This window comes from Leptinotarsa decemlineata, unplaced genomic scaffold, assembly GCF_025532065.1.
Source record: "Leptinotarsa decemlineata unplaced genomic scaffold, Ldec_3_MD MMD2_tig00026354_RagTag_RagTag, whole genome shotgun sequence".
Classification (NCBI taxonomy): Eukaryota; Metazoa; Arthropoda; class Insecta; order Coleoptera; family Chrysomelidae; genus Leptinotarsa; species Leptinotarsa decemlineata.
Genome location: NW_027412702.1, coordinates 2,704,603 through 2,721,858, shown reverse-complemented (window position 1 = coordinate 2,721,858; position 17,256 = coordinate 2,704,603). Strand labels below are relative to the sequence as shown.

The 17,256-nt window shown below is 34.0% G+C and overlaps 1 protein-coding gene and 1 long non-coding RNA gene across 5 annotated transcripts in view; one reads left to right on the top strand and one right to left on the bottom strand.

Moving 5' to 3' along the window:
* Positions 1-16,252, top strand: part of LOC111507339 (chloride channel protein 2) — a 67,938-nt gene extending 51,686 nt beyond the window's left edge. For all 4 annotated transcript variants that reach the window (XM_074184402.1, XM_074184405.1, XM_074184403.1 and 1 more), the window contains 7 exons: positions 1,100-1,310; positions 1,366-1,467; positions 1,530-1,888; positions 4,376-4,633; positions 8,725-9,128; positions 12,568-12,693; positions 15,618-16,252. In XM_074184402.1, coding sequence (XP_074040503.1) covers positions 1,100-1,310; positions 1,366-1,467; positions 1,530-1,888; positions 4,376-4,633; positions 8,725-9,128; positions 12,568-12,693; positions 15,618-15,986 — 1,829 coding nt within the window. In that variant the 3' untranslated portion in view covers positions 15,987-16,252. The remainder of the gene's footprint in view (positions 1-1,099; positions 1,311-1,365; positions 1,468-1,529; positions 1,889-4,375; positions 4,634-8,724; positions 9,129-12,567; positions 12,694-15,617) is intronic.
* On the bottom strand, positions 9,573-15,681 carry LOC141486437 (uncharacterized). Its single transcript, XR_012467840.1, has 3 exons — positions 15,545-15,681; positions 13,494-14,672; positions 9,573-9,843 (listed from the first exon to the last, which is right to left on the bottom strand). It is a non-coding gene; the product is annotated as an uncharacterized lncRNA (long non-coding RNA).
* Positions 16,253-17,256: the final 1,004 nt, after the last annotated feature.

The following is a 17,256-nucleotide window of genomic DNA, read 5'->3' as shown; positions in this document are numbered from 1 at the left end:
AACTTTACTGTATTTCACTTTAAATACAAGAAACACTTCAAATATTATTCGATTGTCTATTGCCTTACTAGATCGCTTCTCGTACCGCACTGTAACTTCCACTTGACTTGTCGATATTCTCGTGGCTGGCGTTTATATATCGTAATCGAAAGCGGTAGAAAATTCGCTGGAATTCCATCGAAGTCGGTAGCATTATTCTCGCTATATCTAGAGCGGCAGCGAACATCGTACATTCGCGCGCTCTTAGCTACGTCACAATTGGCTCATGGCGGCCGGCCTTATTTTCTTTAGGGCGTGATTTACAACAATACGATAACAAAATCTCCCTATCTGTCTATTAGAATTTATGAATATTGATATTTCTATCTCCCTGACAAATAACCACATAACCACTGATCATTTGTTGATAATGATACTTTCGACTTCATTGACGTTAATGCTGATCCAGTTTTTCAACCCTCTCAAGTTATTTATGGTAACCATTTGAGAAAAATCCAAAGTAAAATAATGGCCACAGACGAAATTACCTGTTATTTCCATTGATTCCTTTAGAATCTCCTTGTTTGTCTCACAAGTATACACTAATCATATGATTATCCTGGCACGGAGAACAACTGATTCAAAAAAAATCTGGAAGCAAAAATGGCTGAGAAAAGAGTCAAATAATTATGGGGATTGCGGTAATCGATATACCGATATTGTGGACTTTAAAGAAGCTACATTTGAAATGAGGATAAAACCAATACGTTGCAATAGATATTTGAATTCATCGAAAGAAAATTGAAATGAAATTCAAGAGATATATTGAATTTCACTCGTCACTCTAGATGCCACAACAAACACAAGTCTGTAGCTAGAACCATTTTAATTTTTTTTTCACCGGACAGGAAATAACTGACGGTTCGTAAAATAAATATGAACTGAGATGGTAGTTGAGATTTATTCTGTACCTTCTATTTTACCTTCGATGTTTTACTGATCTATATCATGGTCTCCGTTATTATCATAATCTGCATCATAATCAATCATTATATATCAGTCTATTCGATTTGTCTCGAATAGTTAATAGAAAAATTGATTTTTATATATGTTATTTTAGGTGTACTATTCAGTGTAGAAATCACAACTGCATACTATGCGGTTAGAAATTATTGGAGAGGATTCTTTGCAGCTGTTTGGGGAGCTACGACGTACAGGTTGCTGTTGGTATGGATTGATAAAGCACAAACTATAACTGTCATTTTCAAAGCAAATTTTTTTATTGATATTCCTTACGATCCTTTGGAACTGATATCGTTCGCTATTCTAGGGTAAAAGTTGGTACAAAATTAATAATCGATAATTGATAATCAAAACAAATTTTAGTTTGATATGCGGACTGGGAGGATCATTATACATCAACTGTAAACAAATGTTTGACCGTTGGGTGAACAATAACAAATTCATCAAAAAAGTGAAAAAATCTAAGTGAGTACCTAATCTGATATGATTTATTTTGGTATCATGTTAATTGCTCGTTTCTGATTTAGTCGATTCCTTTACCCGGGCTTTGTCATCCTCTTGATATCAACCGTAACGTGGCCTCCAGGTATTGGTCAGTTTATGGCAGCAGAAGTTGCGAATGGACCTCAAGTCATAGATCTCTTCAGCAACTTCACCTGGACGAAAGAAAATCTAACTGTTCTCCAGCAAGAAGTAGTTTCTCATTGGACCACAGATAGAACGGGCATATTCGCTGATCTGGCGATCTATATTTGGTACCAATTCATATTTTCAATTTTGGCATCTTCTTTGCCTATACCAAATGGTTCATTCATACCCAACTTTCGGGCTGGTGCAGCTTTAGGAAGAATTGCTGGGGAATTAATGTATTGTTGGTTCCCTACAGGTATTGTATACATTCCCATTAGTATTATGTGGAGGAATTTGTTCAATACTATCGGTGCTTAGTTTGAATTCATATATTTACATATATATATATATATATATATATATATATATATATATATATATATATATATATATATATATATATATATATATATATTTGATAAAAGTATCGCAATTGTATGACAGAAAAAAAAACATATTTTTTATATTATATTATAATGAGGAATACTGTTGAACGTTTTGTAGCAATGGTTCAACTATTTTGATATAGTTGGATACGTTCGTAATCGAAAGAGAAAAATTAAGTTGCGTAATGACTTTTATTTATCAAAATTGACAACTACTTCATCAAAAAATATCAACATCTAAACATGTGTCCAGGGCACACTCAAAATTAAGTGAAACAGTTCAATACAGAGCTGACTAAAAATTAACCATTTCTAACAAATACCAGAGAATTTCCTGAAAATCAACAAATAAAAAAACGGAAAAATAATAATGCAAATAGTGATTCGATCAGTATGAGTGATTGGGCTGGGCTTTTATCAACTATTGAATTTTTTTGCTCAGAAGGTGTCTGACTTCTTCACTTCTTCCAATAATTCGAAACTCATCATAATTTTAGTATTTTTCCTCCCTCCTCTTCATGACACCGATTCCAACAATCTTCTTTCTTGCTACAGGTTTTCTGACAAATATTTTTATTGACCTTTTGGGGCATTTTCATCTTCCACAATGTGAAAAAAATTATATATCTGTACAAAAAGCAAATTTTTTAGTTTACCCGGGTAAATTTAAAGTATTTTTCACAAAAATTCTGGCGGAAACTTTCACGACTAATGTCAAAGAAATTTCAAAATGTGAAATATGTAAATGTTGTTGATTGACTTTTGAAACATTCGATGTAGTACAAGGTGATATCTGGTATCGGTCTGTGACTGGTGTGAATGGGTGGAAAGATTGTTCATCCGTTAACGGAGGATATGAGGGCCTCATTCGGGAAGGGGTCATCTACAGCAAAATCTATATCTTCCCTAACTAACATTTATATGCTGATGATTCGAGTCTAACGTCTTTCCTAGTGAGGTTCATTAGCAATCATTTTCGTCTTGTTCAATCAAATTCGATGTTCATCGTTTAATTCCAAAAATGTTTTGGGAAAGAAAGTTTTTGGCTTTCTACTACTCCATCTGATACAAAAAAAGGGATGAGAGAATCTTCCAAAGAAAGGAAGGAAATAATCAATTTGAAACTCTATACATGAATGTGTAGATCATGAAAAGAAGTAACTTTCAGACACAAACTGAAAGAAAGTCCTCCTGAAACAGCTACTTTCACATAAACATTGAATTACACGAAAGAAAATGATTCTTTCGAAACAAATACTTCTATATGAACACTGAATTATACAGAAGATACTTTTCTCTACTCAGTTTGTATTTCAAACATTTGTTGTGGAATAAGAATCAGATATCATTCACATGAGTTCTACTTTGAATGTATGGTAATAAATTGTACTCACATAGAACACTGTCACCCTCACTGGTATACACCGATGTTTCGCCTTAAGACACTTGCCCTAAGGCTCTTCAGTACCAAATTGGATAACATTATAGAAAATACACACACTTTATTCATGAATTACGATTTTGAATGTCACGGAATAAGCTCGATCTGCTTATGTCATCGATGACATCGTAATGCCATTCATTCACCTATTTGATTTAATCCCAGCCAAGAGGAATCTTATTTGTATATACCAACACAGTATATACCACATCCATTTTACGTTTGGCTTTTCACTCTAATATTCAGTGAAATTAATATCCCTAATTGTTACTCACAGAACGAGTGGGCGAAGCTGACATTTAGATCTCTGCGATTGATATGAACCATAGAATACAAGACTCGAGAAAACGTTCCACGAAGGATTCGCACAACTACATTAACGCAAAATTGCGAACTTTGCAAGGAAAAACCCTCACCTCAAGGAACTATGAAATATCGAAGCTCTGTTTGTTTCTGTCCACATATTCCTCCGATTGAGATGAGAGGAAAAGTAACAATTGGAAATGATTGGGATGGTTATTCCTTCATCAGAATCATTACAAATTACCAGGTTTTACTATCCATATAGCTTAGAGTCGATCCATTTTAGTCCATAATGATAAAGTAACTTTAACAACTTCAGTTTGTTTTCTATTACCATTTTTTTGTTCAGTTGACAGGTTTTATTGTTACCATGATTGATGCTTATTTGCCAGAATTATTATTAAATAACCATTCATTAAACAGAAAAGTAATCTCATGAAGAGCTCCAACGTTTGAAAAAATTATTTGATTTTGAAAAGTGAGACGTTTTGAGAAAATTCAAGAAATAGTTATTATTTCATTTCTCCGATAGATCTATGAATTATTACGAATAATGTGAAATTATAGTATCAGTATGTTCAATTCGAATATTCATTTGATTTTTTCCATGCAGGTATTGGATTGTCACAAATAATGCCAGGAGCATACTCTGCTGTTGGCGCAGCCGCATTCGCTGGTGCTGTAACCCACACTATGTCGGTCTGTGTCATACTCTTCGAAATGACTTCCTCCATATCCCACGTGATACCCGTTCTAATTGCTGTTCTCATAGCTAATGGTGTGGCAAGATTCTTGAGTCCAAGTATTTACGACTTGGTGATACGATCGAAGAAACTACCATACCTTCCTGATTTATTGCCAAATACGAGTGGTGAGTTGAAATTTACTTGGTTTGATATTAAAACTTTCAATTTTCCAATCATTCAGAAATTAAATATTTAGTCCAGGACTAAAGAATGTTGATGGATTTGAAACATGAGAACATGAAACATAAAACAAATCATCTGAACTTCTCAACAAATAATTACATGGGTGAATATTCCAAACTTCTGGGTGTTATACTCGATGATACCTCAAATTGGTCGAAACATATTGAATTAATTTGCTCTGAATTGTCTATCGTGGTTTTTATTTTAAGACAACTGAGGAAAGTGATGAGTGAAGATGTTTTGTTAAATACCTATTACGCACTTTTTCACTCCCATATAGCATATGGTAAAATATTGTGGGGCAGTTTCACCAATTCAATAAAAGTCTTCAAACTCCAAAAAAAGGCTGTTCGAAGTATTGCGTTTGCAGGTTACAAAGACCACTGTAGGCCACTTTTCCAAAAATACGGTATTATGATATTACCCTCCTTATATTAGATATATATATATATATATATATATATATATATATATATATATATATATATATATATATATATATATATATATATATATATATATATATATATATATATATATCTAATATATAAAAATGGATGTTTGTTGGTTGGTAAGTGATAAACTTCTACATCGCTCAACCGATCGTGATGAAACTTGACATGTATGAGTAATTTTTCATAGAAAAGGTTTTTAGGCTATCAATTTTTCTGTAACTCGCCACTAGATGGCGCTGTAGAACAATTTTTTGAAAGCACTGTTCTATAACGCTGCGCACGCCTAAGTTCGTTGATTCTGATTATGTCAAAACATTGGAACAGCAACGATACAGCAACATAGGTCAAGTTTCTACACTATTGCAGAATATATATTTAGACACCCCCCCCATTCGAATGTGAAATTTAGTTGTTTTTTAAATCTATAATCGTATTTGAGTTAATAATGTTTTGTTGAGTTTGATGGTTCATGCTATATATTCAGTGTTTCTCCATGCTTTTTTTCCTTCTGGAAATACAAATGAAATTATATTCAAATCCATTTTTTTTCAATTTTAGTAATATGACTTGCTACAAATGTTATTTACATGAACGTAGTCAAATGAAGTATGTCTATGCCTATGTCTATGGTTTTGATATGGAATGAAACGAATACTGGCCCTACTAATGAAGCTACTGTGTAGCGAAACGCGTCTTATGTAAAAATTATATAATTATTTTTATGGATAAATACTAGAATATAATTATTTGGATGATTTGAAGATGAAAATAACTAAAAAATGAGAAATTAGCAATAAGGTATTCGAGATGAAATGGAAAACAATTAATGATATGGAATGTAAAATTATGATAATCAAAACAACTTAGACTAATAGTAGAAAAGATAATAATTTCAAACTGAGTTAGTTTTCACAATCTTCTTCGGATGATTGTAGGCTTTAATTTGTCTTATTTTATTTTCTATAACTTTTGAAATAAATCCAAGAGAAGTCAGCTCATACAGGACATCATTCGAACACATTTGTGAATGATTATTCGTCAGCTCTCAATTAATGCGAAATTTCAAATATCTCACCTTCCATTTGTCCGATAACTGATGTGTATTCGATTCGATTGGTCAAACCAGGTACGATTCTTTTCGAAGATAAGGTTTCAATCCTATATTTTTTCCTGCGAAGGCAGTTTTTGGATTTGAATTCTTCGTCCTGTTGAAGTTGATAATTGCCCTTCCTGAATTGAGTATTTTGAATTGGCTATTTTGTAAATTAGCCCTGGAAATTCCAGTTTTTTTGCTTAATCAAACCACGAGGCTCCCGGTTTTTGATAGATAAACCGTTGCCTACCCGTTTTAGAGGTAAGTCTTTGAGAAGCACCAGAAAGGATAATACTCTGGATACCTTTTTGTGTTAGGTTTGCTTCAACTGAAATTTAATTTTAGGGTTGTAGGATGACATCAGGCGAATAAGTAGATTATGTTGAAAATAGTGAATGTAATCACTTTGCTGTTGCATATGCTATCACGTCCAACTCGGGTAGAGGCTAGAAGTACAGATCTTTCTGATCTTTTCCTTTTCTTCAATTGTGGGGGAAACGTCCTTGGTGGTGTCCAGCTAGATAGTGTATTACATCCATTTTACTGTTATGTGAAGAGGACCAATAATGCCAGAACTTATAATTTACTTCAACTTATAATGTTATTCTGAACCTATTTCAAATTTTTATAAAAAAATACCTTTAAGTGAAGTGTTACATATAAATCTCTATAAAAATCATGATTATGATGCTATAATGTTTTGAGCTGATACAGAGTACTATGGGTAAGCATCTATCAATTATGATGTGATATGATCTTGCAAAATTAAGTTCACAGTCTTCTCAAAAAAATATCTTCTATTTCAATATCACAGAGCCTTTGTTTCATATGACTTCAATATACAGGTACTTATTTCAGTTGTTAACTATTTGTACTATTACTTAACAACCAAACTTCACAAAAATACGTTCCCATCAATTATTCCCATTAAATTTCCCAGCTTTCTTGACGGTTCAACAAAGTTTGGTGGCGCCCACTTCAATGTTAATTTGAATTTAATGAAAATAATATTTCAACGAACCCATAGTGCTCTCCGGCCAAAAGCTGTTGTTGAAGTCCAGATTTACTTCATTTTTCCAAACCTACTGATTCATTCCCGCTGATTGTCGTACTTGTTCTTACCCAACTCGAACGCAATGGCCTCTTGATTTCACTGACGTAGCACTTGATGGACTCGTATAGCATTCAGTTAGTGCAGCTGTTAGAATCATTTCTAGAAAGCTAAGAGACTATTCAAGATACTAATCACGAGAAAAGCACCTAGCGACCAGAAAACAGCAAGTTTGAAATAGAGGAGAATGCGTGGATCTACATATGCATCAAAGGCACGACGGTGATGTTCTTTCAAAGAAAAGAACCCTGGTTCAAAATAAAATGTATAGAAGTTGTCAATGCATGATGTCCATACTTCATGGAGATTGAAGCAGGAGAACAGGCTTAAGTATGTCGAACTGGAAAACCAAGCAATAAGAGAACAGAACAACGGAAGAGTGTCTAATTAACGACTGTGGACTCAAGCAATCTTGACCATTGCTGATTTTTGTTTTGTATTTCGAAATCTCATTGAACTTTTCGATTAACTACCAGATCACAAGTCACCTTCATTTAGAAGGTGTATAACAATCTCACTATTGTACACTTTCAAATGTTTGTTAAAACGATCGTGTCGATACTGAATACAATGTACTTTAATGACAAAGTAATCATCTCAGAATAATTTATTTTATTAAGAAAATACTTAGATTGATTCTGACAAATTGACAAAATCTACCATTTATTTAACTTGAAAAACAATCCATTTAATTACTTTCAATACTAAAAACTGAACTTGCTATCTGGCATGTTGTAATCTGTTTCTGAATTTGCATGTGATGTGAGTACTTATTTATCGAACGTATAGTAAGTTGTTTCTGCGTAACAATGATGAATATAAAATGATGACTATACAATATCTTTGAGTTTGTTAAATATCCTTTCTATCAAAATATTTTCCTTTATGTTGAAAACCGGATGCTGTCATTCGGCTCATAGGACCGAAAATTGTTTATTTTTAAACTCAATCTGTCAAAACACAACTGAATCCCTAATTCAAATTGCTTGACAACGTTGTTTTTGGCTATCACTAGAAGTAGAATCACTATCAGTAGAATAAATATGAAGAACCAAATCTTATCTATAGTAATCTGCAGTATCAAAACACTTCATCCATGAAATCCTGACGCATATTGCTTCAATTTCATTTCTATTTACTTATCTAACTTAATTGCATTACAATAACAACAAACTTGGCATCATAATCACTATTTAAGAACGTGTAGGATGTTGATACCTCCTAACAGCTCTAATTATTTTTTCATTTCATATCATTTCATTTATATTTTGCTGATTGTTAGGAACACTTTTTTTTCTAGTTCCGGATATTATTTTCTTTCCATTCCATTTCACAAAAAATCAACATATCAATTGAAGTAATTTTATTCGTTAGGTATATACGAAGTCTACGTGGAGGATTTCATGATCACCAAAATGAAATATCTCTATCTTGGCATGAGCTATGCAGAACTCAAAGAACTCCTTACTTCCAACCCCAAAATAAACGTTTTCCCTCTTGTGGAACACTCACAAACAATGACACTATTGGGTTCAATTCCAAAGACCGAATTGATCATTTTATTGGACAAAAAAATTGGAACCGTTAAGCGAAGGCAGTTTCTACCAAGTCCCATGGTCGATAGAAGTAATGACTCTCTAGAAAACGTGGAAATGATTCAGTCGACGAGAAAACGATCTCATGTGCATATAGACGACTCAAGTGACTCAGAGAAGGAGGATGAGCAAGTGGGCACGAAAATGAAGACAATTGATGAAACTAAGGAACACACAATTGAGGTAAGGATATTTAGGACATAAAAATTGAACAAGAAATAATAATTTGAGGTGTGCACTTATGGACATTCATTTCGGCTATCTGAGAGAGTCATAGAAACAGTTATTTCAATCTCTCATGAAACGATCATGTTTCGGTTTCGAAATTATTTCGACGGAAGGGTCGTCCTTAGTTATAACAGAGTCAGATTGAGAATCTATTAACTGAAACTTTTATTACAATTTGTGTATGCGTATCAAAAAAAGGATTTGAAAAGCATTTTCCCTTTTTGAGATTTTGAGTACCAAAATTTCGCCAAGAGTTAGGTTATATTCATAGGTCAGTAAGCAGTGAACGGTTTATTGGGATGAACCTCCGATTGACCACAATCACTCAGACTATATAGTAGAAATAACTCACAGGAGGAATGTTGGGAGCATGTCTCTTTTGGAAATATTCAACTGAAGTATTTATAATAATTGCCTTTATTTCCCACATAAATTCTACACTCCATATCTGTGACAATGAACTAATGAACAATTGAAAAGGGCGGAGTTCCTTTCATTTGGAGACAAGAACTCCACTGAAATGTTCGTCCACTCAACCCTTCAATCAGACTGCTTGATTCATCCAAAAACATTAAAAAATAACTATAATCTATAACAAAAATCAACATTTTCATTCAGGTACCATCTCTGGATCATTTTCCTGATTTCTATATGGTTCTTGTGCATCGCCCTGAAAAAATCAGAAAGAGCTTCAAGAAAAAAGTCATATTTATCAGTAACTCGTCTTATTTGACGATACATACTTAACGTAAAGTTTCGAAGGCTGAAATCTACCTCTGTCTTTAGAATTGTAAAGAAATCTTGTTTTTTTAAACGTCTCTGATAAATTTCAAAGAAGTGCATATGTAAAATATGTCAATTTTGTTGATTGACTTCTGAAACATTTGATGTAGTACAATGTGTTTTCTGGTATTAGACTGTGACCATACAATTTGATGGTCACAGTCCATTACAAAATGTGTTTTGACAATTTTGATTCTGTTGATTGTCTATTTCTGATATAATCTCCATGTTCTCTTTCACGCACTCCCAATGGTGTTGAAGTTTCACCAATAAGTATAACTTTCACCATAATAACAAGGTATCTTATGAATGCACTTTTCATTTTCCTCCTGTGTTGTTATTGTTTCGTTATTTGACGACTATTATTGTTTTTTTTAGCCACGACTTTTATACTCCTTCATTATCATTTATCGAAATCAAAAATTTTATTTCAACCCCACCCAACGTATTTTGGACATCTTAGATTTTTTTAAAGGACGAAACATAAGCACTACTAAAAAATCCTTGAGGCGCTCTCAAAGCGGTGCCTGTGCGAAAGTAGCGATTCACATTGGATTTGAATCGCTGGAGATCGAATCTATTTGGGAAAACGTTTTCAGGAAGTTTATTCCACATGAAAGAGTTCTTAAACAGTGAGGTTCGAAGTGTACTGAGTTGAACCTCAAAACGATGAGCAGCCACAGTCCGTCGCGAATTTCTGATATATACCACTCTCGATGGAATCAAATGTGCCAAGTCACTTGAACACCTCCCGTGAAAGTATCTATAGAAGAAAGACAAATCTCCAACCTTTCTTCGATGTTCCAGGCTATCAAGGTTGCACGTAATGTTTGTGTCTCCAATCAGGCGGATAGCTCTTTTCTAGATAGAATCCAGCACCTTCACGGTATTTTTGGAGGCAGAGCGCCATACATGAGAACAATACTTCAAGGAAGGTCTGATCTGAGCTTTATAAAGCATCAAAAGTTGCTGACGTGTGTACAGTTTTCTGGTTCGGAACAGTATTCTAAGCTTTTGAAAAGCAGCCTTTGCAATTCCAGCGACATGATTATGCCAGGATATATTGGTTTCCATTTTAACCCCCAACAAACTCTTCGAAGCAGAAAACGGAATTGTCTGACCTGACATTATTATATCCGGTTCAGAGACATTTATCTTCTTGGAGAAAACCGATGTCTGGGTTTGTGTGGCATTGAATTGAACCTAGTTACTTTCACTAGTTATTTTCACTTCTAGATCCTCATTAAGATATACAACCTCCTGCTGCCGGTGAAGATCTACCTCTAAAGTCGAAGTCCTGGAATCCAAATGGAATGACGAGACAAGTGTACTGTCGTCAGCAAAGCAATATATTAAATCCTTGGTTTTTTTCAATAAGTCGTTGATATACAATAAAAAGACGGTTGGAGACTATATGGATCCCTGGGAAACACCAGCGTTGATGGTGAAAGTATTCGAGAGATATCCATCGACGGCCACTTGCAGGGAACGGTCTTTCAGGAAGCTGATGAGCCATACAAAGAAATGATTCGACAAGCCATAGCACCGAAGTTTGGACATCAAATCCTAATGCCACACACGGTCAAAGACCTAGAAATATCAAGCGCAAGAGGTTTTGATTCTCCATGTTTCTCGATTATGTTATTCCAAATATGTGTGACATACGATAGAAGGTCGCGTGTTGATATTTGTTTCCGAAAGCCATATTGATGTTCCCTCAAGATGTTGAAGCCTTCCAAATATTTGAGGATATGGTGGTTTACGACTTTCTCCATGATTTTTGATATCACTGATAGCAAAGTGACTGGTCTATAGTTATTTGGAAGATGTTTCTTGCTCTTTTTGAGAATAGGCTGAACGCGAGCAATCTTCCAACAAGAAGGAAAAACCCCTTTATTCTAAGACAGGTTGAAAAGTCTGCAAAACACTGGTGGGAGTTCTTTTGCGCACTTTTTAAGTGCGATGACGGGCACTTCATCAGGGCTATACACCTCGTTGATATTGAGCTGTTCCAAAATTTGCCTGACTAGATGCTGTCGAAAAGTAATTTCCTGCATTGTGGATTCTAGTGTGAGAATAGTGGGTGGTTCCTTTCCCAGAAAATCGACGGTGTAGTGGGACGCAAATTGTTCAGCTAGTAGATTTGCTTTTTCTATGGCTGTTGTTGCAGTTGAACCATCCACTTGTGTTGGTGGTGGAATTGTGGATTTTGTAAAGATCTTATTAAGAGCTTTAGCTACCGACCAGAAGAATCTAGACCCGTTGGGATTGGCAAGCAGATATCTTTTCCAGTTATTCTATTCATTATTTTTTCGACTAACTCCAATCATTATTGTGTTAATCTGTAGTTTTCGATCTGTTCTGTTTTTTTTTTTCGTGTACATGTATAGTTTCTTGAAACGATAGTTAATTTTCATTTTATCACTCATTTATTATACGACAAGTGACAGAAATGAAATTTCCAAATATAAATAACGACTTTAATTTATGCTTACACTCAATTGTTATTAGTTGATCCATTAACTTTTATTTCTGATGTAATGAGTACCTTTTTTGTGACAAAATTTAAAAAAGCTGTCATTTGAAATATTGAAAAGAACTTTTATTTCAGGAGAAACGAGAAGAAATTCTCAGAAAATGGAAACCAACAAAAAAAAGTATTCTTCCTCGTCTTATTATTCCAAAATCTCCACTGCCTGATAGGAAATCTACATTATCTTTGTCAAATCTCGAATCGGTAAGTACACTCCCGAAATATCATTCACACCATAAAGTTTTTTTTTTCATGCGAATGAAAATCTTCAAATAATCATTGTCTTGAATTATATTCTGAAATTGACTTTGTCATAATTTTAGTTAAACCAGCGGTTCTGTTGAGACCTTGCCTCTGATTCACATACTTAGTTGTTTCATTTAAATCCCTTCGAAATCAGAACATGGTAATTCCCAAAGTGAAATTCCCCGTCTCCAATATTGAATCATCACTAAATGAAGTAACAAGAATGATTTTTACTGAAAACAACGATATAGCTTTCAGTATTCGGATAGCAAATCATTTTTTCAAATTTAATACCAAATGTTGTAGTTGAAAGAAATAGGTTGGGATAATATCGAAATCGAAATTTTTCGTTTCTACAGTATGAAATACAGCTAGCTCATGATTTTATATTGTAAAGATTATAATGAATGATGATCATATCATCATATATATATATACCTCTAAATTTCTAGCACAGACAATCAATTCCATCGATATCCCAATCATTGGAATTTCAGAATTTCTTATCTTCTATGAGAGACGGTAGAATAAAAAAAAGTACTTTCGTAACTGAACTGAATTTTCTGAGTCAAGATTTTTTTTATTTCATATAAAATGAGCATTTTTCAAATGTGAAACAGACAGATCATTAGTCATAAAACTAGTAGATGACTCCCACTTGAATGGAACAATAATAATTATTGTTACGAAAATATTATCAATGAAGAAATATACTCCTGAGAACATATGTGTTACATAGGTATTCATTTTTTACTCACCTGTTCTCCCTCAACATGGGTACTTCCATCACAGCCTGGCAAAATGTGAATTTCTCACGAATGAATTGAATAAAAGTGTAAGAATGTTCCTATGACTTAACAGCCTCATCTTTAAAATCAATTCAAACCAAGCCGAGGTAAGCTAATTGTTGAAGAGTGCAGTGATGGACATGAAAGTGACATCGAGATTGATCGGGAATGCCGTATAGAGCTAAGGAAACTAGCGGAGGAATTGGTACAGAAATTGATTGATTATATACTGGGTTCCAGGACACTCAGGTATTATAGGCAACGAAAAAGCTGATGAGTGTAACAGATACGTATCTCGAAGTCCATATATAGAACCTGAACTAGCTGTGGGGTACAGAACAGGACTGAGAAGTGACTCTATAAGAAACATGAAGGGGACTGAGAGAAAATTCAATCGAAAACACACAGGGAAAAACATTCGTAAAGGGACTGTCCGAGAGTGAAACTGATGAAATGCTGCTACAAAGCAGGTATCTGCTCAGAACAATTGGAGGCCCACTCACTGGACACTGTCCATTAAAAGAACACCTGAACAAAATATAAACGGATACCTCAGTTGCAGACAATGCAATAAAGAGACAGAGATAGCTCGTCATATTTTATGCTAATGTGAGGCGTTGGATCCTAGAAAGCAAAGAATTTATGAATAACCAAAATTATGTCCAGAAGAATATGATACACATCCAGCAGGACCTGTACAAACTAGTGAAGGGAACAATATTGTTGGAATGGTGTCATGAAAAAGATCGGGGGAAACGTAACAAACCAATGAAGCTACAGTGTTATCCGGAAACTTGGCAAAAATGGACAAGTAATAGAAATAAAATCCACAGTAATCATGTCCGTGTATTAGTACTAGGTATATTTTCAAGTATGAAATTCGTTTTGTTATATTTTCAATACAAAACAGATGCAACAATCTTCATTGGGAGAAAGTTTGAAAACCTAGACGTACCTTGAAAAAGGGCGATTTGCTGAAATTACGACTCGAAAATTCAATAAATCAATGAATTGATGCAGTCAGGATCGACATAAAATAAAAACATGAATGAGCAAATCTTTCAAGTCGCTGATGCAGTAGTAGGCAGTGATAGGACATCATTCAAGATTTGAAACTCTGGAGATTGTACATCTGGCACGTATCTAATTCTGAAAAAGAAAAGAATTCATCCTTATGAGATGCATAACGTGTACATAAATTAAGAAGGTGGTAGACCTACAGAACTCTATGAAATTATGATTCAGTTAATGATTTATGATAATACTATTTATTGTATGTGCTTTTTGACGAATCTTTATTTTCGAAGGTTTGGCCTGTAATTCCAACCAACAAAAATATCTTCAACTTTTTGATACAAATATAAATTCTATGATCCCGTAGGAAGTTGAAGATCTCACCTTTCAATAAGATGGAGCTCTTTCACAGTGTGTTGTAAATTTTTAATTAAAATTTCCTTATAAAGATATATGAGAAACTAAGGACCAATTCAATGACCCGCGAGATTTCTTGATTCATCACCATTATATAATTTTTTATGGTGAATTTACGAAGAACAATTGTTGATGAGATACATGTGGTGACTTCAGAAATGTTAAAGATGTCCGGAGATATTTCAAAAATCTATCACATTTTAAACCTTTCATATGATAACATTTCAGGTGAAAAAATACAAATCTTAATTGACATACATTGTTATTAAGTTTTTCACTACAATCAATTTTCAATTGCACTAGATGTGTTCGTCTGATTGAATTTCCTGCAATATGAAGTGGAGTTTGCTGGAAATGAAAAGGTTGATAGTACAATAATGACGTCCTTGGTGGAAAAGCTTTACCTCGAAATAGAAAAATAAACAGTCTGAGCAAATATTTTCAGTGTTTTTCATTCCAACTGTGAATTGGAATATTGATGGAATGATATCGTTGGACCATAGTATTACACGCGAAATATATGGGAAAAGTTATAAATGAGAAGTTTATTAAATTCGAAAATCAAATGTACTAATAAGAATGTATTTTACCTTATCGGAAAAGTATGCCTTTCATATAAGAAAGTTACATAATATTCAAAGTCTATTCCTTCTTTTTTTTCAGCCCAGTCTAAGAATATGCGATCTGCCTCTCAACGAACAGCAGGCTTGGGAAAGCGAACAGCTGAAAAGCCAAGTGGACTTCACGACGGCCAGAATTGATCCTGCCCCCTTCCAGCTAGTCGAACGCACATCACTGTTGAAAGTGCATTCTCTCTTCTCACTGTTAGCAATAAATTTTGCTTACGTAACTTCTATCGGAAAACTGGTTGGAGTTGTCGGCTTGAAAGAGTTGAGGCAAGCCATCGAAGATGCGAATAGTGGAAACCCTCCGAAGAGGGCGAACCAGACTCCGAGGAGTCCTTTGACTCCTAATACTCCTATTCCTCAGGTTACAATTCAAATAACACCAGAACCAGAGAAAGCTCCTTAAATATCTGCGATTTTTTTGCAGTTGTTTATCTGAAAAGGCGGTTTCGGATTTTGGGAGATATTTGAAATAGATAATCGAAACAACTTGCTAGGAAGTTGATTAGATAAATTTTGTTGATAAACAAATTAGGCTATCCAATCTTCCACAAATATTGAATAGGATTAGGCTTTCCCATTGCAAAACATAGTAATTTCATAAAGAAAAATGAGTTTTCAATTTAAATTGGGTTTCAATATAAATTTCAAGAGTCGTTCAAGCAATTGAGACATTATTTTTGAGAACTGAATTTGATTAAATATACTGATTACATTTATTATGATTTCCACTACAAAAGTTCACAGAACCGCGACATGTGTTTTGCTATACGATAGCTTCCTCTTTAAGATTGAAACATTCGATATTGTGAATCTACGGTCCGATGGGATAATTAATTCCAATCTAGTTTTAACTACCTGGAAGAGTAGATAGTATCATTTGATCAACTAGTAAGAAGGTAGAAATACTCACATATCCGTTTCAACACAAAGTAGCAGCATTCAACAAAATGATTCACAGACTAGTGAATGTTTGTTTGACGGATGTGAATTTCAGTAATGAACTGAATCTAATAAATCAGATTGCGATAAACAATGGTTTTGATAGCAATTTAATAGATTATTTACTTCCTAAAAAACTATACAGTCAAGCCATAAATGAAATTCACCTGATTCCAAGAGACGAGGAGAAAAATTATAGAACGTCAACAACTCGTTTGAAGATTTCTATTTCTTTTAAAAATACAGCGTTGAAAACCAATAATAACTCGCATATGTCAAACAATTAAATTGAGCTGAATAACTTCTCGTTACTAAATATGTTCTTACCCAAACCAAACCAACCCAAACCAGAAATCTATATTCCCTATTGAGATCATAATACTAAAGAAAATCTGTTGGCACTATGTACAAAACAAAATCATTCTCCCACATGTGGGAGTCAGTGGGGAAAATAAAAGGGATAGGTGTGATGGGAGAGTGGCAGGAGGATGACTGTACTTTTGAGCCCAGAAAAACAAAAGAATGTACACCACCACACAGTCCTACAATAGGGATTTTGCATAAAAATGTAATTATGAAAATTATATTGAAAATCAAAAGATATCATTGTAATGAAGTCTTCATTACAAAAAAAAATATTTTTCAAATGATATTCGTTCTACAGAAACAATTAAAGTTTACTAAGATTTAAATTTCGTCACGTGACCAAAAACGCCCAGCCATTGGGTGTGACG